The sequence below is a fragment of the Cherax quadricarinatus genome, chromosome 52 (genome assembly GCF_038502225.1).
Source record: "Cherax quadricarinatus isolate ZL_2023a chromosome 52, ASM3850222v1, whole genome shotgun sequence".
Classification (NCBI taxonomy): Eukaryota; Metazoa; Arthropoda; class Malacostraca; order Decapoda; family Parastacidae; genus Cherax; species Cherax quadricarinatus.
Genome location: NC_091343.1, coordinates 27,807,659 through 27,834,675, shown reverse-complemented (window position 1 = coordinate 27,834,675; position 27,017 = coordinate 27,807,659). Strand labels below are relative to the sequence as shown.

The 27,017-nt window shown below is 45.3% G+C and overlaps 1 protein-coding gene across 1 annotated transcript in view; it reads right to left on the bottom strand.

Annotated features, from left to right (window-relative positions):
* LOC138854203 (probable glutamate receptor) overlaps window positions 1-27,017 on the bottom strand; it is a 278,593-nt gene that overhangs the window by 34,312 nt on the left and 217,264 nt on the right. Inside the window, exon 12 of the mRNA XM_070096001.1 lies at window positions 22,982-23,132. Within this exon, the coding sequence (XP_069952102.1) occupies window positions 22,982-23,132 (151 nt within the window). The remainder of the gene's footprint in view (window positions 1-22,981; window positions 23,133-27,017) is intronic.

Here is a 27,017-nt window from a genome sequence, read left to right as displayed (position 1 = left end):
TATTTTGAAGATTATAGGATTATTTCTCACTCAATTCCTTATTAATATATACTAATATTTATTATAATAATAATTACTGGTGAACACGTGTGACTGTATGTACGTACTCATTTACTAACTTGTCGCTGTCGGGGGGGTCACTAGGCTACACAACTCTTCTGAAGATATTTAGATAATTTACTAAACATTATCAGGGTTACCACTATCTATCTCCTGGTACTGAAAGTTAGGGAGAGAGTGATGGTATAGCATACAACCAACAGGGCGAGACACTGAGACTTTAGACACTAACCAAGGTTAACCACACATAGGCAAGTGATGTCGTCTGCACAACAATGGAGGTTCCTGCTTTTCGGCTGCTATCAACTCCTTCACTTTTGTAACTCCTTCAGGAACTTTATCATGCTTTCAAATTTTTCTTTTCTTTTTCTTTTAAGACTTGGTATTCACTCTTTTTTCTTTAGTACAGTATTGCTCATAACAAATCTGATGATATTAACTACATTCACAACACCAACAGCTGGGGATTGACTAATTTTTTCATACTTTCATTATTTACTTATTCACTCGTTTATGACCTTATCACTACACTGATGCTATAACCCACCAATATCTGTATTTGTTAATATTTCAGATCACACCGTTAACCCAATTGGATATTTTGTGTCAACACTGCAACCAGCAGCCTGATCAGCTGACTGCTACGCTTCCTCACTTGCCATTCATTCAAATTTAAATTGTAAAATTCTTGATCTTATCACATTATTCGCTCTCTTGAAAGCTGTTACACTCTTGTAGGTATGTTCACTGATTCACTCACGTACGATGACCGCTAATAATATCTTAGGACAGGCACTAGAACGCTAAATCCTGGGAGCACTATTCAGCGATACTGCTTCATGTGTGTGTGTGTGTGTGTGTGTGTGTGTGTGTACTCACCTATTTGTGGTTGCAGGGGTCGAGTCCTAGCTCCTGGCCCCGCCTCTTCACCGGTTGCTACTAGACCCTCTCTCTCCCCGCTCCATGAGCTTTATCAAACCTCGTCTTAAAACTGTGTATGGTTCCTGCCTCCACTACGTCATTTTCTAGGCTATTCCACTGCCTTACAACTCTATGACTGAAGAAATACTTCCTACTATCTCTCTGACTCATTTGTGTCTTCAACTTCCAATTGTGGCCTCTTGTTTCTGTGTCCCCTCCCTGGAACATCCTGTCCTTGTCCACCTTGTCTATTCCACGCAGTATTTTATATGTCGTTATCATGTCTCCCCTGACCCTCCTGTCCTCCAGTGTCGTCAGGCCGATTTCCCTTAATCTTTCTTCATAGGACATTCCTCTTAGCTCTGGAACTAACCTTGTTGCAAACCTTTGTACTTTCTCTAGTTTCTTGACGTGCTTTATCAAGTGCGGGTTCCAAACAGGTGCTGCATACTCCAGTATGGGCCTGACATACACGGTGTACAGTGTCTTGAATGATTCCTTACTAAGGTGTCGGAATGCTGTTCTCAGGTTTGCCAGGCGCCCATATGCTGCAGCAGTTATCTGATTGATGTGTGCTTCCGGAGACATGCTCGGTGTTATACTCACCCCAAGATCTTTCTCCTTGAGTGAGGTTTGCAGTCTTTGGCCACCTAGCCTATACTCTGTCTGTGGTCTTCTGTGCCCTTCCCCTATCTTCATGACTTTGCATTTGGCAGGATTAAATTCGAGAAGCCATTTGCTGGACCAGGTGTCCAGTCTGTCCAGGTCTCTTTGAAGTCCTGCCTGGTCCTCATCAGATTTAATTCTCCTCATTAACTTCACATCATCTGCAAACAGGGACACTTCTGAGTCTAACCCTTCCATCATGTCGTTCACATATACCAAAAATAGCACTGGTCCTAGGACCGACCCCTGTGGGACCCCGCTCGTCACAGGTGCCCACTGTGATACATCATTACGTACCATGACTCGTTGTTGCCTCCCTGTCAGGTATTCTCTGATCCATTGCAGTGCTCTTCCTGTTATATGCGCCTGATGCTCTAGCTTCTGCACTAATCTCTTGTGAGGAACTGTGTCAAAGGCCTTCTTGCAGTCCAAGAAGATGCAATCAACCCACCCCTCTCTCTCTTGTCTTACTTCTGTTATTTTATCGTAAAACTCCAGAAGGTTTGTGACACAGGATTTGCCTTCCGTGAATCCGTGCTGGTTGGCATTTATACTCCTGTTCCGTTCCAGCTGCTCCACCACTCTCCTCCTGATAATCTTCTCCATAATTTTGCATACTATACACGTCAATGACACAGGTCTATAGTTTAGTGCCTCTTTTCTGTCTCCTTTTTTGAAAATGGGAACTACATTTGCCGTCTTCCATACCTCAGGTAGTTGCCCAGTTTCCAGGGATGTGTTGAAGATTGTGGTAAGTGGTACGCACAACATATCTGCTCCCTCTCTAAGGACCCATGGAGAGATGTTGTCCGGTCCCATTGCCTTTGAGGTATCGATGTCCCTTAGCAGTTTCTTCACCTCCTCCTCATCTGTATGTATGTCGTCCAACACTTGTTGGTGTATTCCTTGTTGGTGTCCCCATCTGGTCTGTCCCCCCAGAGTCCTTCCTGTCTCTACTGTAAATACTTCCTTAAATCTCGTGTTGAGCTCCTCACATACCTCTTGATCGTTTCTTGTGAGTTCTCCACCTTCTTTCCTCAGCCTTATCACCTGGTCCTTGACTGTTGTCTTCCTCCTAATGTGGCTATACAGCAGTTTCGGGTCAGATTTGACTTTCGATGCTATGTCGTTTTCATACTGTCGCTGGGCCTCCCTCCTTATCTGCGCATACTCGTTTCTGGCTCTTCTACTAATCTCCTTGTTTTCCTGGGTCCTATGCCTCCTGTACCTTTTCCATTCTCTGTTGCACTTAGTTTTTGCCTCCCTACACCTTCGGGTAAACCAAGGACTCGTTTTGGTCTTCCTATTATTTCTGTTTCCCTTGGGAACAAAACTTTCCTCTGCCTCCTTGCACTTTGTTGCCACATATTCCATCATCTCGTTTACTGATTTCCCTACCATTTCTCTGTCCCACTGAACCTCCTGCAGGAAGTTTCTCATACCTGTGTAGTCCCCCCTTTTATAGTTTGGCCTGTCCCCTTCAGTTCCTGTTACCTTCTCCACTTGTAACTCTACTATATAGTCAAAACTCAGAACCACATGATCGCTAGCTCCAAGGGGCCTCTCGTAAGTGATGTCCTCGATGTCTGAACTGCTCAGGGTGAACACAAGATCCAGTCTTGCTGGCTCATCCTCCCCTCTCTCTCTGGTTGTGTTCCTGACATGTTGATGCATGAGGTTTTCAAGTACCACATCCATCATCTTGGCTCTCCATGTTTCGGGACCCCCATGTGGCTCCAAGTTTTCCCAGTCGATCTCCCTGTGGTTGAAATCGCCCATTACCAGTAACTTTGCTCTGCTCGAGTGAGCTCTTCTTGCCACCTCAGCCAGTGTGTCCACCATCACCCTGTTGTTTTCTTCGTACTCCTCTCTTGGCCTCCTGCAGTTCTGTGGTGGGTTATACATCACTCCAATGACTACTTTATGTTCTCCGGACTGAATTGTACCTACAATGTAGTCTCTTTCTCCAATCATGTCCATGCCTTCCATTTCCTCAAATCCCCATTGGTGTTTTATGAGCAGTGCAACCCCTCCTCCCCCTCTTCTCCTTCTATCTTTCCTCAGGATCTGATATCCTGTTGGGAAGATTGTGTCTGTTATTGTCTCAGCGAGTTTTGTTTCTGTGACTGCTATGATGTCTGGGGATTTTTCACTGATTCTTTCATTCCACTCCTCATGTTTATTCGTTATTCCATCCGCGTTTGTGTACCAAACCTTTAGTTTCTTTTCTATCATTGTGGTCATGCAAGTATATTGGGGTTGGGGGAGCGAGAGCCTTGGTGGGGGCCTATATGGGGCTGTGGTGTAGGTGGGGTATGTGTTGGTGGGGGTGGGGTCAGAATGCCCATAAGGGACAGCTGTTGGGGTGAGGTTTGTGATATGGGGGTTGGTGGCAGAGGGAACAGTGAGTGGGTTGTAGTATAGGTTGCTCAGTTGCGTTGGGAATGTCGCGGGTGGGGTCTTTTGGTGGGAGATTCTGTGGGGTGTGTTTGCCCTTCCTCCTGTGTCTGGGTCCTGCTCATTTTCATTGCTTCTCGTTCCTCCTTGCGTCTCTGTACCCTCTCTTTCAGTGTAGTCCTTTCTTCTTGTGTTCTGTCGCGGTCGAGGTATACTCTCTGGTACCCCTCTTTGTCCCTCAGTCTTGCTTTCTCTTGCAGAATCCTGATTCGAACTGATTCTTCCTTGAAAGTTACTCTGACAGGCCGTATCCTTCCACTCGCAAACCACCCAATTCTCTGAAAATTTGTCACCTGGGTCATATTGCCCTCCCCTATTGTTTTCATGATGCCTTCAATCATTTTTTTCTCCTCCTGTTTTATTTCTTCAAAGTTGGCCCCCTTGGCTTCTTGGAGCCCGTACACAAAAACTGACCTCGCCCTTTCCTCCTCCCACTGAGTCTCCATCTGCGTCCTCTGAGGCATTTTATTTCCTTCCATTGACATGTTCTTGCCTTCAGTCCCTGTCATATCTGAAACTTCTATTCTCAGTGGACTGTCTTTCCTGGCCAGCTGTCCCTTGCTACTGCAGTTGGCTGTTAGAATCTCTGCATATAACAAACCTTCATTGTCTTCGGACCTGTCGCTTGATCTTAGTGTGCTCATCGTCTTTTCCCTGGCCCCACGTGGGTCTGATAGGGCCTTCGTGTACGGCATGTCTCCGTTGTTGCTTATCATCCCCTTGTCTGCGCCTGACTTTGAATTTCCATCATTGTCTTCAGACCTGTCGTTTGATCTCAGTGTGCTCACCGTCTTTTCCCTGGCCCCACGTGGGTCTGATAGGGCCTTCGTGTACGGCATGTCTCCGTTGTTGCTTACCATCCCCTTGTCTGCGTCTGACTTTGAATTTCCTGATGTCACATCTGAATTGTCATTTGTCTCTCTAATCTGTTTCAGGCTTTGCAGTTTCTCTTCTAAGCACTGTATCCTAGCTTCTGCTGCTAAGACCTGTACTTCCCACTTCCTGCACTCTTCAGCTATCCGCTCTTCCATTTTCTTACCAAGCTCTACTATCTTCCTTCCCCACTCTTCCTCCCTTTTTTGGAGCTCTAACTCCCAGTCTTTCCTCCCTGGTTCGTCTACCAGATCTCTGGTTTTCCGTCCTCTAAGGCCACCCATATTTTTTTTTTTTTTTTTTTTTTTATATTACCGCAGACAGAAGGCTAGAGGAGGGAGGGGGTGTGGGGGGGAGAGAGAAAGGGTAGAGAGAAAGGGTAGAAAGAGGGAGAGAGAGGAGAGAGAAAGGGTAGAAAGAGGGAGAGAGAGGAGAGAGTATGGGGGTGAGGGATAAGACCAAGGGGGAGAGAGAGAAATGTGAGAGGGGAGAGAAAGGGTAGAGAGGGGGAGAAAGAGAGGGAGAGGGAGAGGGAGAGAAAGAGAGAGAGAGTGAGAAAGGAGGGCGAGGGAAAAGGCTATGAGAGAGAGAAATGGAGAGATGGAGAGGGAGAGAGAGAGAGAGACAGAGAGGGAGAGACAGAGAGAGAGAGAGAGGAGAGAGAGGAGGGTGAGAGGGAGAGAGAGAGAGAGAGAGAGAGAGAGAGAGAGAGAGAGAGAGAGAGAGAGAGAGAGAGAGAGAGAGAGAGAGAGAGAGAGAGAGAGAGAGAGAGAGAGAGAGAGAGGGAGAGAGGGAGGGAGCGAGAGAGGGAGAGAAGGAGGCTACACCTCATGGATGAGAAGAGACAGGCAAGGGCAAGGAGGTGGTGTTGCTGTGTGCTTCTCTAAAAGTGTTCATGCCCAGCACATAGATGTTGCCACCCCTACACATCTTGAAATGATGTTCTTCAAGCTCTGTATAAACACTAGTACCTCTGTACTAGCATGTGCAATGTACAGACCTCAGTGGCAACATGCAGACCCTATCAACTTCCTAATGGAAAATATTGACTCTTCTGCTACAACACAACTGTCAACATATTATAATTGTTGGTGACCTCAACCAGCACCTTATACAGAGGGACTTTGATGACCTTCTTGCAGTGTTTGACATGAGAAACTTTGTTGATTTCCTACTCATATCTCTGGCTCCTCCCTTGACCCAGTAGTGAGTGATCTGGCAGAAGGCATAGTCACTTGTCAACCCTCGGCTACGTTGGATCGTCTGACCACAAGGCTGTTTTTACCACACTTAAGATCCCAACAGAACGAGGTGAGGAGTCCACACGCACAACCTGGCTATGGGAAAGAGGTAATTGGCCAGCCCTTTGCTCTGAGCTCGCCACCACCGACTGGAATGCTCTTCTCCAGGGGATGTTGACAACCAAGTGAAAGCCTTCACTGGACACATCCTTAATCTGCAACAAGAACACATTCCTCACCGGCAATATGTGACAAAGCCTACAGATCAGCCTTGGTTTGGCTTTCGTTGTAGAGAGGCTTGCTACTGCTAAGTACAAAGCATGGCGAAGGTATAAGAGACATCCTACCACCCTATAACAGGAACTTGCACATGCAAGCCTGTAGGCATATGGGTGATGTTCAAAAGTGGGCCATTACTAAATGGGAGGTGGACACTAAAAGAAAGTTAGCATCAGGTAGGTAGGCTCCAAAACCTGGTGGTCCCTGGTCAAGGACAGACAAGGTTATCTGCCTGATGAACTTATTCCACCTCTAAATCGACAGGATGGGACCACCTCTACTAGTAGTCAAGAGAAGGCGGACCTCTTTGCTGAACACTTTGCTACCAAAATGCAAGTTCCTGATCCAGCAAGGGACCCTCCTTGGCTAGCTGCAAGAACTGTGTCAAAACTGTCAGTGGTGACAATAAGGCAGGAGGAGGTGCATTTCCTTCTTAAATCACTTGACCTAAGAAAAGGCTGTGGGCCCAGACAAGTTGAGCCCAAGATTGTTGAGAAGATGTGCAGACCAGCTAGCAGCACCCTCTAACTCGCATCTTCAGCACTGCCTAGTACAGTGTAAATGGCCCTCCCTCCATGGAAAGAGGCAAATGTAGTCCCTGTTCACAAAAAGAAGAGCAGAGCAGAAATCAGCAACTACAGACCAGTGTCACTCCTGTCAATCACTGGTAAGATCCTTGAGACAATAATCTCAAGACAAATGACAGATTTTTTTTGACTACCACTCACTACTTTGTGATCGTCAATATGGCTTCAGGAAATGTTACTCTGCTGCTGATCTGTTGTTAAACCTCTCCACTAAGTGGCACCAGTCACTGGATGAATCCAAAGTCAGCTGTGTGGTAGCACTGGACATTGCTGGCGCTTTCGACCGGGTGTGGCACCAGGGCCTCTTAGCAAAACTTCAAGCACTGGGAATTGCAGGCTCTACGCTATGTCTCCTCAGTGATTACCTTCATGGTAGATCTCTAAGTGTAGTCCTCAATGGAACGGAATCAGCAAGGCATCCTATTGGGGCAAGCGTTCCACAAGGAAGTGTGCTGGGTCCACTGTTATGGAATGTCTACTTCAACGACCTTCTTCATCTCATCCCAGAATCACATGCATATGCAGACGACTGTACACTGACATTCACTTATCCAAGAGAAGAAATGCCAGCTGCTCTAAGTTACATCAATCACCAGCTGAGAGCTATATCAGCTTGGGGAAATAGATGGCGGCAACATTTGCACCTGAAAAACGCAAATGATGTTCGTCTCAGGCACCATGATGGTAATGCTGGCGCAGTAGTAAGGATGAATGGGACGATGTTGGCACCTGGAGAAGAAGTTGATATCCTTGGGGTGAAATTTGACTCCAAACTAACCATGAAGAACCATGTTGTAAATCTTGCAAACAAGGCAGCCAGGAAGCTTACAGCACTTCGCCGTATCTCGCATCTGCTTGACAGTAGGGGCTGCAAGATCCTGTACGAGGCACAAGTACGCTCACACCTTGAGTATGCTCCACTTTCTGGTTTGCCTGCCCCCTCCTCATCTGCGACTGCTTGACAGAGTAGAGAACAGAGCAAGACGTCTCTCTCTCGCCTGGACCCATCCTGATGGATCTGTCATTTCAGCAGAGCCTTCAACATAGGAGGGATGTGGGTGGCCTTACTGTTATGTACAAGGCCAATATTGTCAAAATACCACACTTGGATCCACTTCGAGGACAGCGCGAAACAAGCTTTTATGCCACAAGACGGGCAGAAAGCAGCAACTTCACTGGCTGTACCTTCTCCAGAACATCACTCCCATCTGAGATCATACATACCCAGGATGACTCGAGTATGGAAACACATCTGTTCAGCATAATGATGTCAACGAGATAACGTCAGTTGATCAAATGAAAATGCTGGCCCACAGATGGCTCCAACTTCATCCTGTTCCCTACTTGTATGTCTCATAACAATAAAATGCTTTCAAATGAGCTGATGTAGGTAACAGCTCCTAGCTTGTCAATAAAGTTAGGAAACCTTAACCTGTAAATAGCTTGTCAATAAAGCTAGGGATCCTTAACCTTGTCAAACCATGTGTAAAAAAAAAAAAAAAAAAAAAAAAAAAAAAAAAAAAAAAAAAAGAGAGAGAGGGAGAGTGGGAGAGAGAGAGAGGGAGAGAGAGGGAGAGAGAGGGAGAGAAGGAGGGAGAGAGAGAGGGAGAGAGAGAGAGGAGAGAGGGAGAGAGGAGAGAGAGAGGGAGAGAGTGAGAGAGAGAGAGAGAGCGAGAGAGGGAGAGAGAGGGAGAGAGGGAGGGAGAGAGGGAGGGAGAGAGAGGGAGAGAGGGGAGAGAGGGAGGGAGAGAGAGAGAGAGGGAGAGAGAGAGAGAGAGGGAGAGAGAGAGGGAGAGAGGGAGAGAGAGAGAGAGGGAGAGAGAGAGAGAGAGAGAGAGAGAGAGAGAGAGAGAGAGAGAGAGAGAGAGAGAGAGAGAGAGAGAGAGAGAGAGAGAGAGAGAGAGAGAGAGAGAGAGAGAGAGAGAGAGAGAGAGAGAGAGAGAGAGAGAGAGAGAGAGAGAGAGAGAGAGAGAGAGAGAGAGAGAGAGAGAGAGAGAGAGAGAGAGAGAGAGAGTGTGTGAGTGAGCGAGTGGGGGGAGGGAGAGAGAGAGAGAGAGAGAGAGAGAGAGAGAGAGAGAGAGAGAGAGAGAGAGAGAGAGAGAGAGAGAGAGGAGGAGTGAGTGAGCAGAGGGGTAGGGGAGTGTATGTGTGTGCGCGCGTTCGTGTGTGTGTGTGAGCACGTCAGTTGTTTATATGTCCCAGAAATACAACTCACTTCTGTGTACCCGTAATACTAATGAGATACCATTAACACTGAGAGTAGTTCTAATAATTATAATACTAGCGTGTGTTAACAAGTCACTCTTTTTCACCCAGTTATGCACTACCCTTTTACTACATGTGTACCCAATACTTGCTTCTCAGATTGTACTGTCTTTGTGTCCTAAAACATTATCTCTCGAAACTGTTGTCATGGCTGTAGTCCCATTAGTCCTTGCTCCTACAAATTTTATCTTCCTACTACTGCTAGGTGTTATGTGTATGATAATCGCTCTGGAGCAGGGGTTAAGATAGCCAGCTACCAGTGTCCGCCGGGCCGGCTCTACCTCAGACTTCCCACCACCACAAACAAGTGATTTGTACGTTACTCAGAGGGGACGTCCATCCAGATGCCTGATGTACGATGCTCGTTGTACGATGCTTGCTGTACGATGACTCGTACATCTCCCGCCCTTCCGCCGCTGATTTCTTCGGCCATACTTTTCTTTCTTGCCCTTTTGAGTCCTCATTTACAACACTTATCACTTGTATACTGCTACTTTTATAATTTACACTTCACTTTTGGTAAGAACACTACTTATTTGTGATGACACCCAACCTGTTATGGCGGCGCTACTCCCTCAGGCCTACTGCTGCCACCACCTCTGCTTATATATATTTATGTATACATATATATATCCCCTTTCTGGCTAGCTTGTTCACGCTGTGTGCTACATCACATTTTGTCGTTACCACCCTCTCTTAATTCTATTTGGTCTTTTCTCTTTAGTCACTCGCTTTGTACTTTGTATATATGTAACAATGTGGCAACAGGTGCCCACTAGGCCTCAACGAACTGGCACTTTGAAATTTTGTTGTATAATTTCAGGCTTTCTCCCGCCTTTACTTTATTTATTTTTTCTAATACATTGGTTATCACTTGTAGGGTTGTTCACTGACGTTGTCACTAACACTGGTTGCTTCTAGCTGCTAAAACACGCCCTAAAAGCACTAAGATCCTCGGAGCCTGGCGCTTGTGACCCACTACGTGTGTGTGTGTGTGTGTGTGTGTGTGTGTGTGTGTGTGTGTGTGTGTGTGTGTGTGTGTGTGTGTGTGTGTGTGTGTGTGTGTGTGTGTGTGTGTGTGTGTGTGTGTGTGTGGGTGTATGTGTTATATGTGTGTGTGTGTGTATGTGTGTGTGTATGTGTGTGTGTGTATGTGTGTGTGTGTGTGTGTGTGTGTGTGTGTATGTGTTATATGTGTGTGTGTGTGTATGTGTGTGTGTATGTGTGTGTGTGTGTGTGTGTGTGTGTGTGTTTGTGTGTGTGTGTGTGTATGTGTGTGTGTCTGTGTATGTGTATGTGTGTGTGTATGTGTGTGCATAGGTGTGTAAGTGTGTGTGCGCTTGTGCGTGTGCGTGCGCACGCTTTTTTTCTTTTGAAGATTATAAATTTTTTTCACAATCAATTCCTTATTAATATACACTAATATATACTATATAATATTTACTGTGTACACTTGTGTGTGTGTTTACTAGCTTGTTGTTCTTTGAAAAAGAGGGAGGGAGGGGTCACGTTAACACTATTGTTATTGTTCTTGGTTCACCGGTACTCTCCTGGCCCGGATCTTTGTTGTTCTTGGTTCACCGGTACTCTCCCGGCCCGGATCTTTGTTGTTCTTGGTTCACCGGTACTCTCCTGGCCCGGACCTTTGTTGTTCTTGGTTCACCGGTACTCTCCTGGCCCGGACCTTTGTTGTTCTTGGTTCACCGGTACTCTCCTGGCCCGGACCTTTGTTGTTCTTGGTTCACCGGTACTCTCCTGGCCCGGACCTTTGTTGTTCTTGGTTCACCGGTACTGTCTTGGCCCAGATCTTTGTTGTTCTTGGTTCACCGGTACTCTCCCGACCCGGATCTTTGTTGTACTTGGTTCACCGGTACTCTCCCGACCTGGATCTTTGTTGTTCTTGGTTCACCGGTACTCTCCCGACCCGGAACTTTGTTGTTCTTGGTTCACCGGTACTCTCCTGGCCCGGATCTTTGTTGTTTTTGGTTCACCGGTACTCTCCCGACCCGGAACTTTGTTGTTCTTGGTTCACCGGTACTCTCCTGGCCCGGATCTTTGTTGTTCTTGGTTCACTGGTACTCTCCTGGCCCGGATCTTTGTTGTTCTTGGTTCACCGGTACTCTCCTGGCCCGGACCTTTGTTGTTCTTGGTTCACCGGTACTCTCTTGGCCCGGATCTTTGTTGTTCTTGGTTCACCGGTACTCTCCCGACCCGGAACTTGTTGTTGGTTCACCGGTACTCTCCCGGCCCAGATCTTCGCACACTACGCTACTTTACTTTTTGAAGATTATAGGATTATTTTTTTCTCACTCAATTCCTTATTAATATATACTAATGTTTATTATAATAATAATTGCGGGTGCACACGTGTGTTTGTATGTGCGTACTTGTTACTAACTTGTCGCTGTCAGGGGGGGGTCACTAGGCTACACAACTCTTTTGGAGTTTACCTGGAGATATTTAGATAATTTACTAAACATTATCAGGGTTACCACTATCTATCTCCTGGTACTGAAATAGGGAGAGAGTGATGGTATAGCATACAACCAGCAGGGCGAGACACTGAGACTTTAGACACTAACCAAAATTAACCACAAATAGGCAAGTGATGTCGTCTGCACAACAATGGAGGTTCCTGCTGGTCGGCTGCTGTCAACTCCTTCAATTTTGTAACTCCTTCAGGAACTTTATCATGCATTCAAGTTTTTATTTTCTTTTTCTTTTAAGACTTGGTATTCCCTCTTTTTTCTTTAGTACAGTATTATGGTCATAACAAGTCTGATGATGTTAGCTACATTCACAACACCAACAGCTGGGGATTGACTAATTTTTTCTTACTTTCAGTATTTACTTAATCACTCTTTTATGACCTTATCACTACACTGCTGTTATAACCAACTAACATATGTATTTGTTAATATTTCAGATCACACCGTTAACCCAATTAACTGTTTGGATATTTTGGATATTTTGTGTCAACACTGCGGCCAGCAGCCTGATCAGCTGACTGCTACCTTCCCTCACTCACAATTCATTCAAATTTAAATTGTAAAATTCTTGATCTTATCACATTATTCGCACTCTTGAAAGCTGTTACACTCTTGTAGGTATGTTCACTGATTCACTCACGTACGATGACCGCTAATAATATCTTAGGACAGCCACTAGAACGCTAAATCCTGGGAGCACTATTCAGCGATACTGCTTCATGTGTGTGTGTGTGTGTGTGTGTGTGTGTGTGTGTGTGTGTGTGTGTGTGTGTGTGTGTGTGTGTGTGTGTGTGTGTGTGTGTGTGTGTGTGTGTGTGTGTGTGTGTGTGTGTGTGTGTGTGTGTGTGTGTGTGTGTGTGTGTGTGTGTGTGTGTGTGTGTGTACTCACCTATTTGTACTCACCTATTTGTGGTTGCAGGGGTCGAGTCACAGCTCCTGGCCCCGCCTCTTCGCTGATTGCTACTAGGTCCTCTCTCTCCCTGCCCCATGAGCTCTATCATACCTCGCCTTAAAACTATGTATGGTTCCTGCCTCCACTACATCACTTTCTAGGCTATTCCATGGCCTGACTACTCTATGACTGAAGAAATACTTCCTAACATCCCTTTGATTCATCTGAGTCTTCAACTTCCAATTGTGACCTCTTGTGTCTGTGTCCCATCTCTGGAACATCCCGTCTTTGTCCACCTCGTCTATTCCGCGCAGTATTTTATATGTCGTTATCATGTCTCCCCTGACCCTCCTGTCCTCCAGTGTCGTCAGGCCGATTTCCCTCAACCTTTCTTCATAGGACAATCCCCGTAGCTCTGGGACTAGTCTTGTTGCAAACCTTTGCACTTTCTCTAATTTCTTGACGTGCTTGACTAGGTGTGGATTCCAAACTGGTGCTGCATACTCCAGTATGGGCCTGACGTAGATGGTATACAGAGTCTTAAACGAATCCTTACTGAGGTATCGGAACGCTATCCGTAGGTTTGCCAGGCGCCCGTATGCTGCAGCAGTTATCTGATTGATGTGCGCCTCAGGAGATATGCTCGGTGTTATACTCACCCCCAGATCTTTTTCCTTGAGTGAGGTTTGCAGTCTTTGGCCATCTAAACTATATTGTGTCTGCGGTCTTCTTTGCCCTTCCCCAATCTTCATGACTTTGCATTTGGCAGGGTTAAATTCAAGGAGCCAGTTGCTGGACCAGGCTTGTAGCCTGTCCAGGTCTCTTTGTAGTCCTGCCTGATCCTCGTCCGATTTGATTCTTCTCATTAACTTCACATCATCTGCAAACAAGGACACTTCTGAGTCTATCCCTTCCGTTATGTCGTTCACATATACCAAGAACAGCACAGGTCCTAGGACTGACCCCTGTGGAACCCCGCTTGTCACAGGCGCCCACTCTGACACCTCGTCGCGTACCATGACTCGTTGTTGCCTCCCTGTCAGATATTCTCTGATCCATTGCAGTGCCTTTCCTGTTATGTGTGCCTGGTCCTCTAGCTTTTGCAGTAACCTCTTGTGAGGAACTGTGTCGAAGGCCTTCTTGCAGTCCAAAAATATGCAGTCGATCCACCCCTCTCTCTCTTGTCTTACTTCTGTCACCTTGTCATAAAACTCTAGTAGGTTTGTGACACAGGATTTTCCTTCCCTGAAACCGTGCTGGTTGTCAATTATACACTTGTTTCTTTCCAGGTGCCCCACCACTCTCCTCCTGATGATCTTCTCCATGACCTTGCATACTATACACGTTAGTGATACAGGTCTGTAGTTTAGTGCCTCATGTCTGTCTCCCTTTTTAAAAATTGGGACTACATTTGCCATTTTCCATACCTCAGGGAGTTGCCCAGTTTCAAATGATGTGTTGAAGATCTTTGTTAATGGCTCACACAATATCTCTGCTCCCTCTTTAAGGACCCATGGAGAGATGTTGTCTGGTCCCACCGCCTTTGAGGTGTCAAGTTCGCATAGCAGCTTCTTCACCTCCTCCTTGGTTATATGTACCTCATCCAGCACTTGCTGGTGTGCCCCCCTGTTCTGATTTCTTGGAGTCCTACTGGTTTCCACTGTAAATACCTCTTTAAATCTTGTGTTGAGCTCCTGACAAACCTCTCGGTCGTTTCTTGTGAATTCCCCATCACCCTTCCTCAGTCTGATTACCTGGTCCTTGACTGTTGTTTTCCTCCTGATGTGGCTGTACAACAGCTTCGGGTCAGTCTTTACTTTTGATGCTATGTCATTTTCATATTGTCTCTGAGCCTCCCTTCTTATCTGTGCATATTCGTTTCTGGCTCTTCGGCTGATTTCTTTATTTTCCTGAGTTCTCTGTCTTCTGTACCTTTTCCATTCTCTAGTACACCTAGTTTTTGCCTCCCTACACCTTTGGGTGAACCAAGGACTCGTTCTGTTCTTCCCATTATTTCTGTTTCCCTTGGGAACAAACCTCTCCTCTGCCTCCTTGCATTTTGTTGCTACATAGTCCATCATTTCTTGTACTGGTTTTCCTGTCAGTTCCCTCTCCCACTGAATGTCTTGAAGGAAGTTCCTCATGCCTGAGTAGTTCCCCCTTTTGTAGTTTGGTTTTTCCCAGCCTATTCCTGCTACTCTCTCCACTTGGAGCTCAACTATGTAGTCGAAGCACAGAACCACATGATCACTAGCTCCCAGGGGCCTTTCATACATGATACCCTCGATGTCCGAACTACTCATGGTGAATACAAGGTCCAACCTTGCTGGTTCATCCTCTCCTCTCTCTCTGGTAGTGTCTCTAACATGTTGATGCATGAGGTTTTCCAGTACCACATCCATCATCTTGGCTCTCCATGTTTCGGGACCCCCATGGGGCTCCAGGTTTTCCCAGTCAATCTCCTTGTGATTGAAATCACCCATAACTAGTAACTTTGCTCCCCCCATGTGTGCTCTCCTGGCCACCTCGGCTAGTGTGTCGATCATTGCTCTGTTGCTCTCATCGTATTCTTCTCTTGGCCTCCTGCAGTTCTGTGGTGGGTTGTACATTACTGCAATTATCACCTTATGTCCCTCAGACTGGATTGTTCCTACTAAGTAGTCCCTTTCGCCCGTGCCATCCATTCCTTCCATTTTCTCAAAACCCCACTGGTTTTTAATGAGCAGTGCAACTCCTCCTCCCCCTCTCCTCCCTCTGTCTTTCCTGAGGATTTGATATCCGGATGGAAAGATTGAATCTGTTATTATTCTGGTGAGTTTTGTTTCTGTGAGTGCTATTATGTCTGGGGATGTCTCTTTGATTCTTTCGTGCCACTCCTCATACTTGTTTGTTATTCCATCTGCATTTGTATACCACACCTTCAACTTCTTTTCTAAGACTGTGGTCTGGGAGGTATATTGGGGTTGGGGAAGTGGGAGACCTGGTAAGGAACTATGGGTTGTTGCTGTGGGGGTGGAGTTTGTAATGTAGTGGGTGGGGGCATTGGATGTGGCATGGGTGTTTTGATTTAGAGTGTTTGGTTGCACTGGGGTTGACCTGGTTGGGAGGCTTCTATAGGAAGTTGTGAGGGAGGCTGTATTTGATCTTCTTCCTGGGTCTGGGATCTCCTGTCTGTCTTCTCCATCCCCTCTCTTTCCTCCTTTCGCCTTTGTACCATCTCTCTCAGTTTCTGCCTTTCTTCTTGTGTTCTGTCGCGGTCGAGATACACCTTCCTGTATGCCGTCATGTCCCTTAATCGTGCTTTCTCCTGCAGGATCCTGGTCCGAGTCGCTTCTGCCTTGAAGGTCACTCTCACTGGCCGGGTTCTTTTTTTTACAAACCCCCCTATTCTCCGAAAATTTTCCAGCTGGGTCATATCGTCTTCTCCTATTGCTTTCATGATGCTTTCAATTGCTTTTTTTTCCCCTTGTTTTCTTGCTTCATATGTTTCCCCTTCGACTTCCTGGAGCCCATACACAAAGACTGACCTCACCCTTTCATTCTCCCACTGCATATCCCTGTGTATCCCCTCATTTAATTTGGTTTCCTCCACTGCAGCTTTCCTTTCATCAGTTTCACTGGCTAATGTACTTGGGCTCAGTGGACTGTCATTTTCCCTTCTCGGCTTTCCTTGGGCTCTGTTGTTGTCTGTTAGGGCCTCCACATAAAGCTTAGCTCTTTCATTTGCTACAGTCTCCTCTGATAGAGCTTCTCCATGCAGTTGTGCCCCTTCTTTCCCTACAGTCCCCTTATTTGTGGCTGAGGTAGCAGTCTCTGTTGTCAATCCCAAAATGTTCTTTAGTTCTTTAGGCTGTTTCAGATTTTTCAATTCCTCTTCTAAACTCTGTATCCTAGCTTCTGCTGCTTTGACATGCACCTCCCACTTCCTGCTTTCCATATCTATCCTCTCTTCCATTCTCATGCTAAGTTCTTCTAGTTTCTTTTCCCATTCATGATCCCTTTTTATGAGCTCTGCTGCCCAATCTTCCTTTGCAGTTTCCTCCTCCTGTCCCTTGGTTTTTCTTGTTGCTCTCTGGCAACCCATTTTTGTTTTATCCTGATTGCCTCAGAGTGGGAAACCTATGTAGTTCTGTATGTTAGGTTAGTAGTGTGTATGTCAGAGTGTGGGGGGGGAAGTAGTGGAGGAACTGTGGCTATGTGGGAGCGGAGTGGGGAGGGGTGGCGAGGGTTTAGGGTGAACGGGGGAGGGGAGGGTGATCGGGGAGGGGAGGGATCAGGGGAAGTAGTGAGATGTCGGTGGTGAGGGGGGAGTGTATGTGTGTCTGGATATGTGTGTGTGTGTGTGTGTGTGTGTGTGTGTGTGTGTGTGTGTGTGTGTGTGTGTGTGTGTGTGTGTGTGTGTGTGTGTGTGTGTGTGTGTGTGTGTGTGTGTGTGTGTGTGTGTAATTTTGTGTGTAATTTTGTGTGGAATTATGTGTGGGTTTATTATGTACTGAAAGGTAGGTGGCTTGTGCGTTGTAATGTAAGTCTCAGTGGTCCTTGGCTGCCCACACCTTCTTGTGACCTGACCCCCAACCTCCTGGGACTTACCGGCACTTACTTACAGTGTGTGTGTGTGTGTGTGTGTGTGTGTGTGTGTGTGTGTGTGTGTGTGTGTGTGTATGTGTGTGTGTGTGTGTGTGTGTGTGTGTGTGTGTGTGTGTGTGTGTGTGTGTGTGTGTGTGTGTGTGTGTGTGTGTGTGTGTGTGTGTGTGTGTGTGTGTGTGTGTGTGTGTGTGTGTGTGTGTGTGTGTGTGTGTGTGTGTGTGTGTGTGTGTGTAATTATGTGTCGAATTATGTGTGGGTTTATTATGTGTCTGAAAAGTAGGTGGCTTGTGCTTGGAGTGTAATGTAGATTCTCAGTTGTCGCTTGTGTCCACAACCTCTTGTGACCTGACTCCCACCCTTACAGTGTTGCCTATGCTCGACCTGCTTATAGTGAGTTAATCGCCTTGTTCAATGGATTACCATTTGCTAAACCTTATTGAATACTTGAGTGCCTATTCTTTATCGTGCTATGAGAGTTAGACCATTCACATTCAGCTTGGCGGTTAATTGGAACCTGGAACCCCACACCCAAACAACCACTCATAGGTGATACAGTACTTGTAGTGCAGCTGTAGCACTGTAGATTGTCCAGGTCGATGTGACGTCCTGGCGTAGATCCAGCTCGATGTACGTCCTGGCGTAGATCCACCTCAATTTCTTCTCGTTAATAATGTACCCTATTCACTGTATTTCTTTCACTGGTCACACGATTGTTTCACTTTATTATCTTTCTTGGGTGACACTTGACAACGTCGCCTTACACACTAGCCTGCCCACTCTGCGCCACAACGTTTTTATTTTCTAGATCACTTACAAAATTGTGGCTCTCCCCACACTTATGTGGTTCAGGCAGATTTAAAATCACTTCTAGGATTGTTCACTACCCTGACACACTTAGCAACCCTTGCAGAACACTTAGGTAGCCCTCAAAAACACTTATATTCCCGGAGCACGGAAGGCGTGACTAGCGCGCTCGCTGTCCCTACTGTGTGTGTGTGTGTGTGTGTGTGTGTGTGTGTGTGTGTGTGTGTGTGTGTGTGTGTGTGTGTGTGTGTGTGTGTGTGTGTGTGTGTGTGTGTGTGTGTGTGTGTGTGTTTGTGCATGTGTGTGTGTGTGTGTGTGTGTGTGTGTGTGTGTGTGTGTGTGTGTACTCACCTAATTGTACTCACCTAATTGTGGTTGCAGGGGTCGAGACTCAGCTCCTGGCCCCGCCTCTTCACTGATCGCTACTGGATCCTCTCTCTCTCTGCTTCCTGAGCTTTGTCATACCTCTTCTTAAAACTATGTATGGTTCCTGCCTCCACTACTTCACTTGCTAGGCTATTCCACTTGCTGACAACTCTATGACTGAAGAAATACTTCCTAACGTCCCTGTGACTCGTCTGAGTCTTCAGCTTCCAGTTGTGACCCCTTGTCCCTGTGTCCCCTCTCTGGAACATCCTATCTCTGTCCACCTTGTCTATTCCCCGCAGTATCTTGTATGTCGTTATCATGTCTCCCCTGACCCTTCTGTCCTCCAGTGTCGTCAGTCCGATTTCCCTTAACCTTTCCTCGTACGACATTCCCTTGAGCTCTGGGACTAGCCTTGTTGCAAACCTTTGTACTTTCTCTAACTTCTTGACGTGCTTGACCAGGTGTGGGTTCCAGACTGGTGCTGCATACTCCAGTATGGGCCTAACATACACAGTGTACAGTGTCTTGAACGATTCCTTATTAAGGTATCGGAACGCTATTCTCAGGTTTGCCAGGCGCCCGTATGCTGCAGCGGTTATTTGGTTGATGTGTGCCTCCGGTGATGTGCTCGGTGTTATGGTCACCCCAAGGTCTTTCTCCCTGAGTGAGGTCTGTAGTCTTTGTCCACCTAGCCTATACTCTGTCTGCGGTCTTCTTTGCCCCTCCCCAATCTTCATGACTTTGCATTTGGCTGGATTGAATTCGAGAAGCCAGTTACTGGACCACATGTCCAGCCTCTCCAGGTCTCTTTGCAGTCCTGCCTCATCCTCGTCCGATTTAATTCTTCTCATCAACTTCACGTCATCTGCGAACAGGGACACTTCAGAGTCTATTCCTTCCATCATGTCGTTCACATATATCAAAAATAGCACTGGTCCTAGAACTGACCCCTGTGGGACCCCGCTCGTAACAGGCGCCCACTGTGATACCTCTTCACGTACCATGACTCGTTGCTGCCTCCCTGTCAGGTATTCCCTTATCCATTGCAGTGCCCTTCCTTTTACGTGTGCCTGATCCTCCAGCTTCTGCACTAATCTCTTGTGGGGAACTGTGTCAAAGGCCTTCCTGCAGTCTAGGAAAACGCAATCTACCCAACCCTCTCTCTCATGTCTTACTTCTGTTACCTTGTCATAAAACTCCAGGAGGTTTGTGATACAAGATTTGCCTTCCATGAACCCATGCTGGTTTTCATTTATAATCTTGTTCCTTTCCAGGTGTTCGACCACTCTCCTCCTGATAATCTTCTCCATGACTTTGCACACAATACATGTCAGAGACACAGGTCTGTAGTTTAGTGCCTCGTTTCTGTTTCCTTTCTTAAATATGGGGACTACATTAGCTGTCTTCCATTTCTCAGGTAGTTGCCCAGTTTCAAGGGATGTGTTGAAGATTGTGGTTAGAGGCACACACAGCATCTCTGCTCCTTCTCTAAGGACCCATGGGGAGATGTTGTCCGGTCCCATCGCCTTTGAGGTGTCAAGGTCACTTAAGAGCTTCTTCACCTCCTCCTCAGTTGTTCGTATGTCATCCAACACTTGTTGGTATATTCCCTCTTGATGTTCCCTTCTGTTCTGTCTTCCCACAGCCCTTCCTGTCTCTACTGTAAAAACTTCCTTAAATCTCCTGTTCAGCTCCTCACATACCTCCTGATCATTTCTTGTGAGTTCTCCACCTTCTGTCCTTAATCTGATCACCTGGTCTTTGACTGTTGTCTTCCTCCTGATGTGGCTATACAACAGTTTCGGGTCTGTCTTGATTCTCGATGCTATGTCATTTTCATACTGTCGCTGGGCCTCCCTCCTTACCTGTGCGTACTCATTCCTGGCTCTGCGACTGATCTCCCTATTTTCGTGTGTTCTCTGCCTTCTGTACTTTTTCCATTCTCTATTGCACTTTGTTTTTGCCTCCTTACACCGTCGGGTGAACCAGGGGCTTGTTCTGGTCTTCCCGTTGTTACTGTTGCCCTTGGGAATGAACCTTTCCACTGCCTCCTTGCATTTTGTTGCTACATATTCCATCATTTCATTTACTGGCTTTCCTGCCAGTTCTCTGTCCCACTGGACCTCCCGCAGGAAGTTCTTCAACCCTATGTAGTCCCCTCTTTTATAGTCAGGCTTTTCCCATTCTACTCCTGTTATTCTCTCCACTTGCAGCTCTACTATGTATTCAAAGCACAGAACCACGTGGTCGCTAGCTCCTAGGGGACTCTCATACTTGATGTCCTCAATGTCTGAGCTGCCCAGGGTGAACACAAGGTCCAATCTTGCTGGTTCATTCTCCCCTCTCACTCTGGTAGTGTCCTTAACATGTTGGTGCATGAGGTTTTCCAGCACCACGTCCAACATCCTGGCTCTCCATGTTTCGGGACCCCCATGTGGCTCCAGGTTTTCCCAGTCAATCTCCCTGTGGTTGAAATCCCCCATAACCAGCAACTTTGCTCTGCTGGAGTGAGCTCTTCTTGCCACCTCAGCAAGTGTGTCCACCATTGCTCTGTTGCTCTCTTCATATTCCTCTCTTGGCCTCCTGCAGTTCTGTGGTGGATTATACATCACTGCAATGACCACTTTGTGTTCCCCAGACTGAAGTGTACCTGCTATGTAGTCTCTTTCTCCCGTCTCATCTATTCCTTCCATTTTCTCGAATTTCCATCTGTTTTTTACGAGCAGAGCAACCCCACCTCCCCCCCTGCCCCTTCTATCTTTCCTCATGATCTGGTATCCTGGTGGGAAGATTGCATCTGTTATTGTCTCCATGAGTTTTGTTTCTGTAACTGCTATGATGTCTGGGGACTTCTCATTGATTCTTTCTTGCCATTCCTCATGTTTATTCGTTAATCCATCTGCATTTGTGTACCAAACCTTCAACTTCTGTTCTAATACTGTAACTGTGGTGCGGGGGGTGGAAACAGAGGGATCGGTGTGTGATGGTTGGTTCGGATTGTTCAGTTGCCTTGGGGGTGTCGTGGCTGGAGTCCTTCTGCAGGTGTTTCTGGGGGGTGCGCTTGTCCTTCCATTTGATCCTGGATCATTCTGCTCTCCTTTTTCATTTCCTCCCATTTCTCCTTTCGTTTTTGAACTCTCTCTTTCATTGTCTTCCTTTCGTCCTGTGTTCTGTCTCGGTCGAGGTACACACTCCGGAACTCCTGCTTGCCTCTCAGCCGTGCTTTCTCCTGCAGGATCATGGTTCGGGTTGATTCTGCCTTGAAAATTACTTTGAGAGGCCGATTCCTTTTCTTTGTGAACCACCCAATTCTCCGAAAATTTGCCACCTGGGTCATGTCCCCCTCGCCTATCACCTTCATGATGTCTTCAATCGCTTTTTTCTCCTCCTGCTTTCTTTCATCATAAGTTTCCCCTTTAGCTTCGTCTAGCCCATAGACAAACACGGATCTCTCCCTTTCCACCTCCCACTGTGACTCCCATTGCATCCTCTGATGTGTTTTAGTTCCTTCCCGTGGAGTGTTCCTTCCTTCAGTCCCTTCCCTCGTTATGGCCCCTATGCTTCTTGGTTTATCCTTCCTGCTCACCTGCTCCTGGCCCACACAGGTATCTGGTAAGGTCCTTGCACATGTCCTAGTTCCTTCGATGTCTTCCAACCTCTCTTTCTGTCCTAGTGTGCTCCCTGTCTTTGTTTTGGCCCCATGTGGGTTTGACAGGACCTCTGCATATAGTTTAGTTTCCATGCTTCCTTCAGACCTGTTGTCTGTGTTTAATTTAGCCATTGCCGATGCTACTTCTGTAATATCTTTGTCTCTGTGCTGTTTCAGATGTCTCAGCTCCTCTTCTAATCTCTCTATCTTGATTTCTGCTTCTGTGGCCTGTTGCTTCCACCTTCTGCATTCTGCTGCTAACCTCTGTGTGTGTGTGTGTGTGTGTGTGTGTGTGTGTATGTGTGTGTGGGTGTGTGGGTGTAATTTTTAAATAATAATAGTTAATTAGAACATATATTTCTATGTTAAGTGGTAGTCGCTCTTCCTGGGATATGTGAGGCCATCAGTTTGGAACCAAGAAAGGGTAGCAACACGAGTATAATTTCTTGGATGAAGAATCTCTCAGCATCATCAAGAAACATCTCGTGCTGGCAAAGTTCACTCGAAGATTTTCTACTCATTACCGAAAAGATATTAAATAATGCAAATTCTCTGAGAGTTTAGTTAAACTAAACTAAAATATTTTTAGTAAAATTCAGCAAAGTTCAAGACTGGTTTGTAGAAAACTTTTAATGAAAAATTTGGATAAAATCTCTTAAATTGTTTAATTGAATTTAACGCTTTAACTAGAAATAGTAACTGAGTTTAATGAGTAAGTAGGGAAATGGAGGACGCATATACGTAATGAAAATGGGTTATTTAAATGATTAAAACCTGAGTCAGAAGCTGGCAAGAGGGAGAAACAATTTCTTTGTTTCTCTGAAATAAACTAGGAAACTTACATATAATTAATTTGTGTGAGATACCGACTGTTTTTCCTGACACCTAGAGCATCGATAGTGACTTGTAAAGATTCCCGACTGACGTGATACCTGCATATTTCTCCCCGTTGAGTGAACATGTTTATTCGACTTAAAACGCCACTACCCGTATCTGGAATAAACAAATTTATAATTATAAACAAAAATATCCTTTTTATCTATGTATCAATCTATCTACTTATTTATGTATCTATCTATATATCTATTCAATAGCCGTGAACGAGCAATGAATGATGCAAAATAGTTACAGGGAATTCAGTCATATAAAGTCATATACAGAGCTTGCAATGTTGCATAAAAGAGCAGAATATCCAGGTAGATTAGTTTTCTCTTATACATTTAAAGATATTTTTCTTCAATTCACGTTAATGATTTTGTACCAAAAAAAATTAAGACACTTACCTAACCTTATTATAACAAGCACATTTTAATTTAACCTAATCCAACTGAATATATTTTACATAAAATATATTAATTAAAAATTATTTAATAATAAACAAGCACAATGAAAAATATTATTTTTCGTTAGTTCTGTCTAATCAGTAACAACACTGCGACTAGCCTGGGGCTCGAACCCGTGTTGTTTTGGCCTGCCTTATGGTAAGCAAACATCACAGGACGCTCTAACCCACAGGACCACCCAATCCTACAAAGATCACATACCCAGCAGAGCAAGGAGTTATACCGTGATCCGAGGACATACCGTAGTGTTTGTGCCTCAGAGCAAATTTAATTCTACTCCCTGTTTGGTGTAGTAGCCTCCATAAGCAATATATATCATATTGTGAGCGTGATTTTTGTAGGATTGGGTGGCCCTGTGGGTTAGAGCGTCGTGTGATTTTCGCTTACCATGAGGCGGGCCAAAACAACATGGGTTCAAGCCCTCGGCTTGAAAACATAATGCCCTAATCCACTGGACCATACAATCCTTAAGAGTAGTGCATCCAGTGGAACTGGATGTTGTACTCTCTACCCAACATCCAGTTATCCTGGATGCGCTACTCTTAAGGATTGTATGGTCCAGTGGATTAGGGCGTCATGTGTTTTCGCCCACCAAGAGGCAGGCCAAACCACCATGGGTTCGAATCCTTGGCTAGTGTAGAGTTGTTATTGATCAATACCACTCGTTCGTGGTCAAAATAATATAAAATACTGCTCATTGTACTAGTACACCAAACAGGGACTAGAATGAAATTAGCCTAGAGTCATCCACACCATCGTGTGTCCTTGGGTAGCGAATTTATATATATATATATATATATATATATATATATATATATATATATATAAAACTGGGATGCCTGAATGTGTGTGGATGTAGTGGGATGTAGTGCAGATGACAAGAAACAGATGATTGCTGATGTTATGAATGAAAAGAAGTTGGATGTCCTGGCCCTAAGCGAAACAAAGCTGAAGGGGGTAGGGGAGTTTCGGTGGGGGAAAATAAATGGGATTAAATCTGGAGTATCTGAGAGAGTTAGAGCAAAGGAAGGGGTAGCAGTAATGTTGAATGATCAGTTATGGAAGGAGAAAAGAGAATATGAATGTGTAAATGCAAGAATTATGTGGATTAAAGTAAAGGTTGGATGCGAGAAGTTGGTCATAATAAGCGTGTATGCACCTGGAGAAGAGAGGAATGCAGAGGAGAGAGAGAGATTTTGGGAGATGTTAAGTGAATGTATAGGAGCCTTTGAACCAAGTGAGAGAGTAATTGTGGTAGGGGACCTGAATGCTAAAGTAGGAGAAACTTTTAGAGAGGGTGTGGTAGGTAAGTTTGGGGTGCCAGGTGTAAATGATAATGGGAGCCCTTTGATTGAACTTTGTATAGAAAGGGGTTTAGTTATAGGTAATGCATATTTTAAGAAAAAGAGGATAAATAAGTATACAAGATATGATGGAGGGCGAAATGACAGTAGTTTGTGGGATTATGTATTGGTAGATAAAAGACTGTTGAGTAGACTTCAGGATGTACATGTTTATAGAGGGGCCACAGATATATCAGATCACTTTCTAGTTGTAGCTACACTGAGAGTAAAAGGTAGATGGGATACAAGGAGAATAGAAGGATCAGGGAAGAGAGAGGTGAAGGTTTATAAACTAAAAGAGGAGGCAGTTAGGGAAAGATATAAACAGCAATTGGAGGATAGATGGGCTAATGAGAGCATAGGCAATGGGGTCGAAGAGGTATGGGGTAGGTTTAAAAATGTAGTGTTAGAGTGTTCAGCAGAAGTTTGTTGTTACAGGAAAGTGGGTGCGGGAGGGAAGAGGAGCGATTGGTGGAATGATGATGTAAAGAGAGTAGTAAGGGAGAAAAAGTTAGCATATGAGAAGTTTTTACAAAGTAAAAGTGATGCAAGGAGGGAAGAGTATATGGAGAAAAAGAGAGAGGTTAAGAGAGTGGTGAAGCAATGTAAAAAGAGAGCAAATGAGAGAGTGGGTGAGATGTTATCAACAAATTTTGTTGAAAATAAGAAAAAGTTTTGGAGTGAGATTAACAAGTTAAGGAAGCCTAGAGAACAATTGGATTTGTCAGTTAAAAATAGGAGAGGAGAGTTATTAAATGGAGAGTTAGAGGTATTGGGAAGATGGAGGGAATATTTTGAGGAATTGTTAAATGTTGATGAAGATAGGGAAGCTGTGATTTCGTGTATAGGGCAAGGAGGAATAACATCTTGTAGGAGTGAGGAAGAGCCAGTTGTGAGTGTGGGGGAAGTTCGTGAGGCAGTAGGTAAAATGAAAGGGGGTAAGGCAGCCGGGATTGATGGGATAAAGATAGAAATGTTAAAAGCAGGTGGGGATATAGTTTTGGAGTTGTTGGTGCAATTATTTAATAAATGTATGGAAGAGGGTAAGGTACCTAGGGATTGGCAGAGAGTATGCATAGTTCCTTTGTATAAAGGCAAAGGGGATAAAAGAGAGTGCAAAAATTATAGGGGGATAAGTCTGCTGAGTATACCTGGTAAAGTGTATGGTAGAGTTATTATTGAAAGAATTAAGAGAAAGACGGAGAATAGGATAGCAGATGAACAAGGAGGCTTTAGGAAAGGTAGGGGTATCGTAGGGGTTCTTAAATGGAGGTATCGAGGGTTGAAGCTAGACACACTTGTTGGATGGTTACGATATATTGTCAGACTGAGATGATGGGAACTGGAGCCCAGTGCCTTGCCTGTCTTCGCCTGGGTGTCTACGCCGAGTGAGAGGGAGGCAGAGGTACGAGCCTACACATGCGCATTCCGTGACATCACACAAAGTCACAGGCCTACAAGGGATCTCCTATGTAAAGCACATGGATGATACTAATATGCTATGCTATATAACACAGGGATCAGCAACTATGCTGACAGCTCGGTCATGTTACGTATGTCGTCTCGATATACACTACTATGCTATAGGCTGAACAGGCAGGCGGTTCTGGGCTGATTCTATACAATAACAAATTCATATATAACTTAGAACTAATGGATGGTATCATAATGGATGTTACAACATGAGTTTTACGTAATGGGTGTTAACGTAATGAGTTTTAACGTAATGCATTACAATCTATAAGATCAAATAATTGTGCAATATGGATGGAATTGATCGATCGATCTGTATTCAAGCAGTCTACGGATTCTGAGTCGCACACAGTGACACGAGGTATCAACTATAAAGAAACTACACTTATAAACGTTAACATGTGAAAGTTACTCGAGAAATAACTTCTATGGAGAAACTACTACTCGAACTAGCAGTTATTGCAGGGATAGGCTGTGCACTCAAGGCAGTCTGAGTGTCCTCGGACACTTGAGGCAACGGAACACTATCCTACAAGTCTGAAGGTGTAGGTGGAACACAGATGGGAGTGACAGAATTACTAGTGCCTGGCCGCTCGGCTACGTTAATAAGTAATTCACGGATCTATAGGAACTTAATCTGAACTTCACATTTCGCAGCACTTTAACAAATCTCAGATACAAGCTGTGAGAACAAACACATTGCTCAAGGGCTAGATATT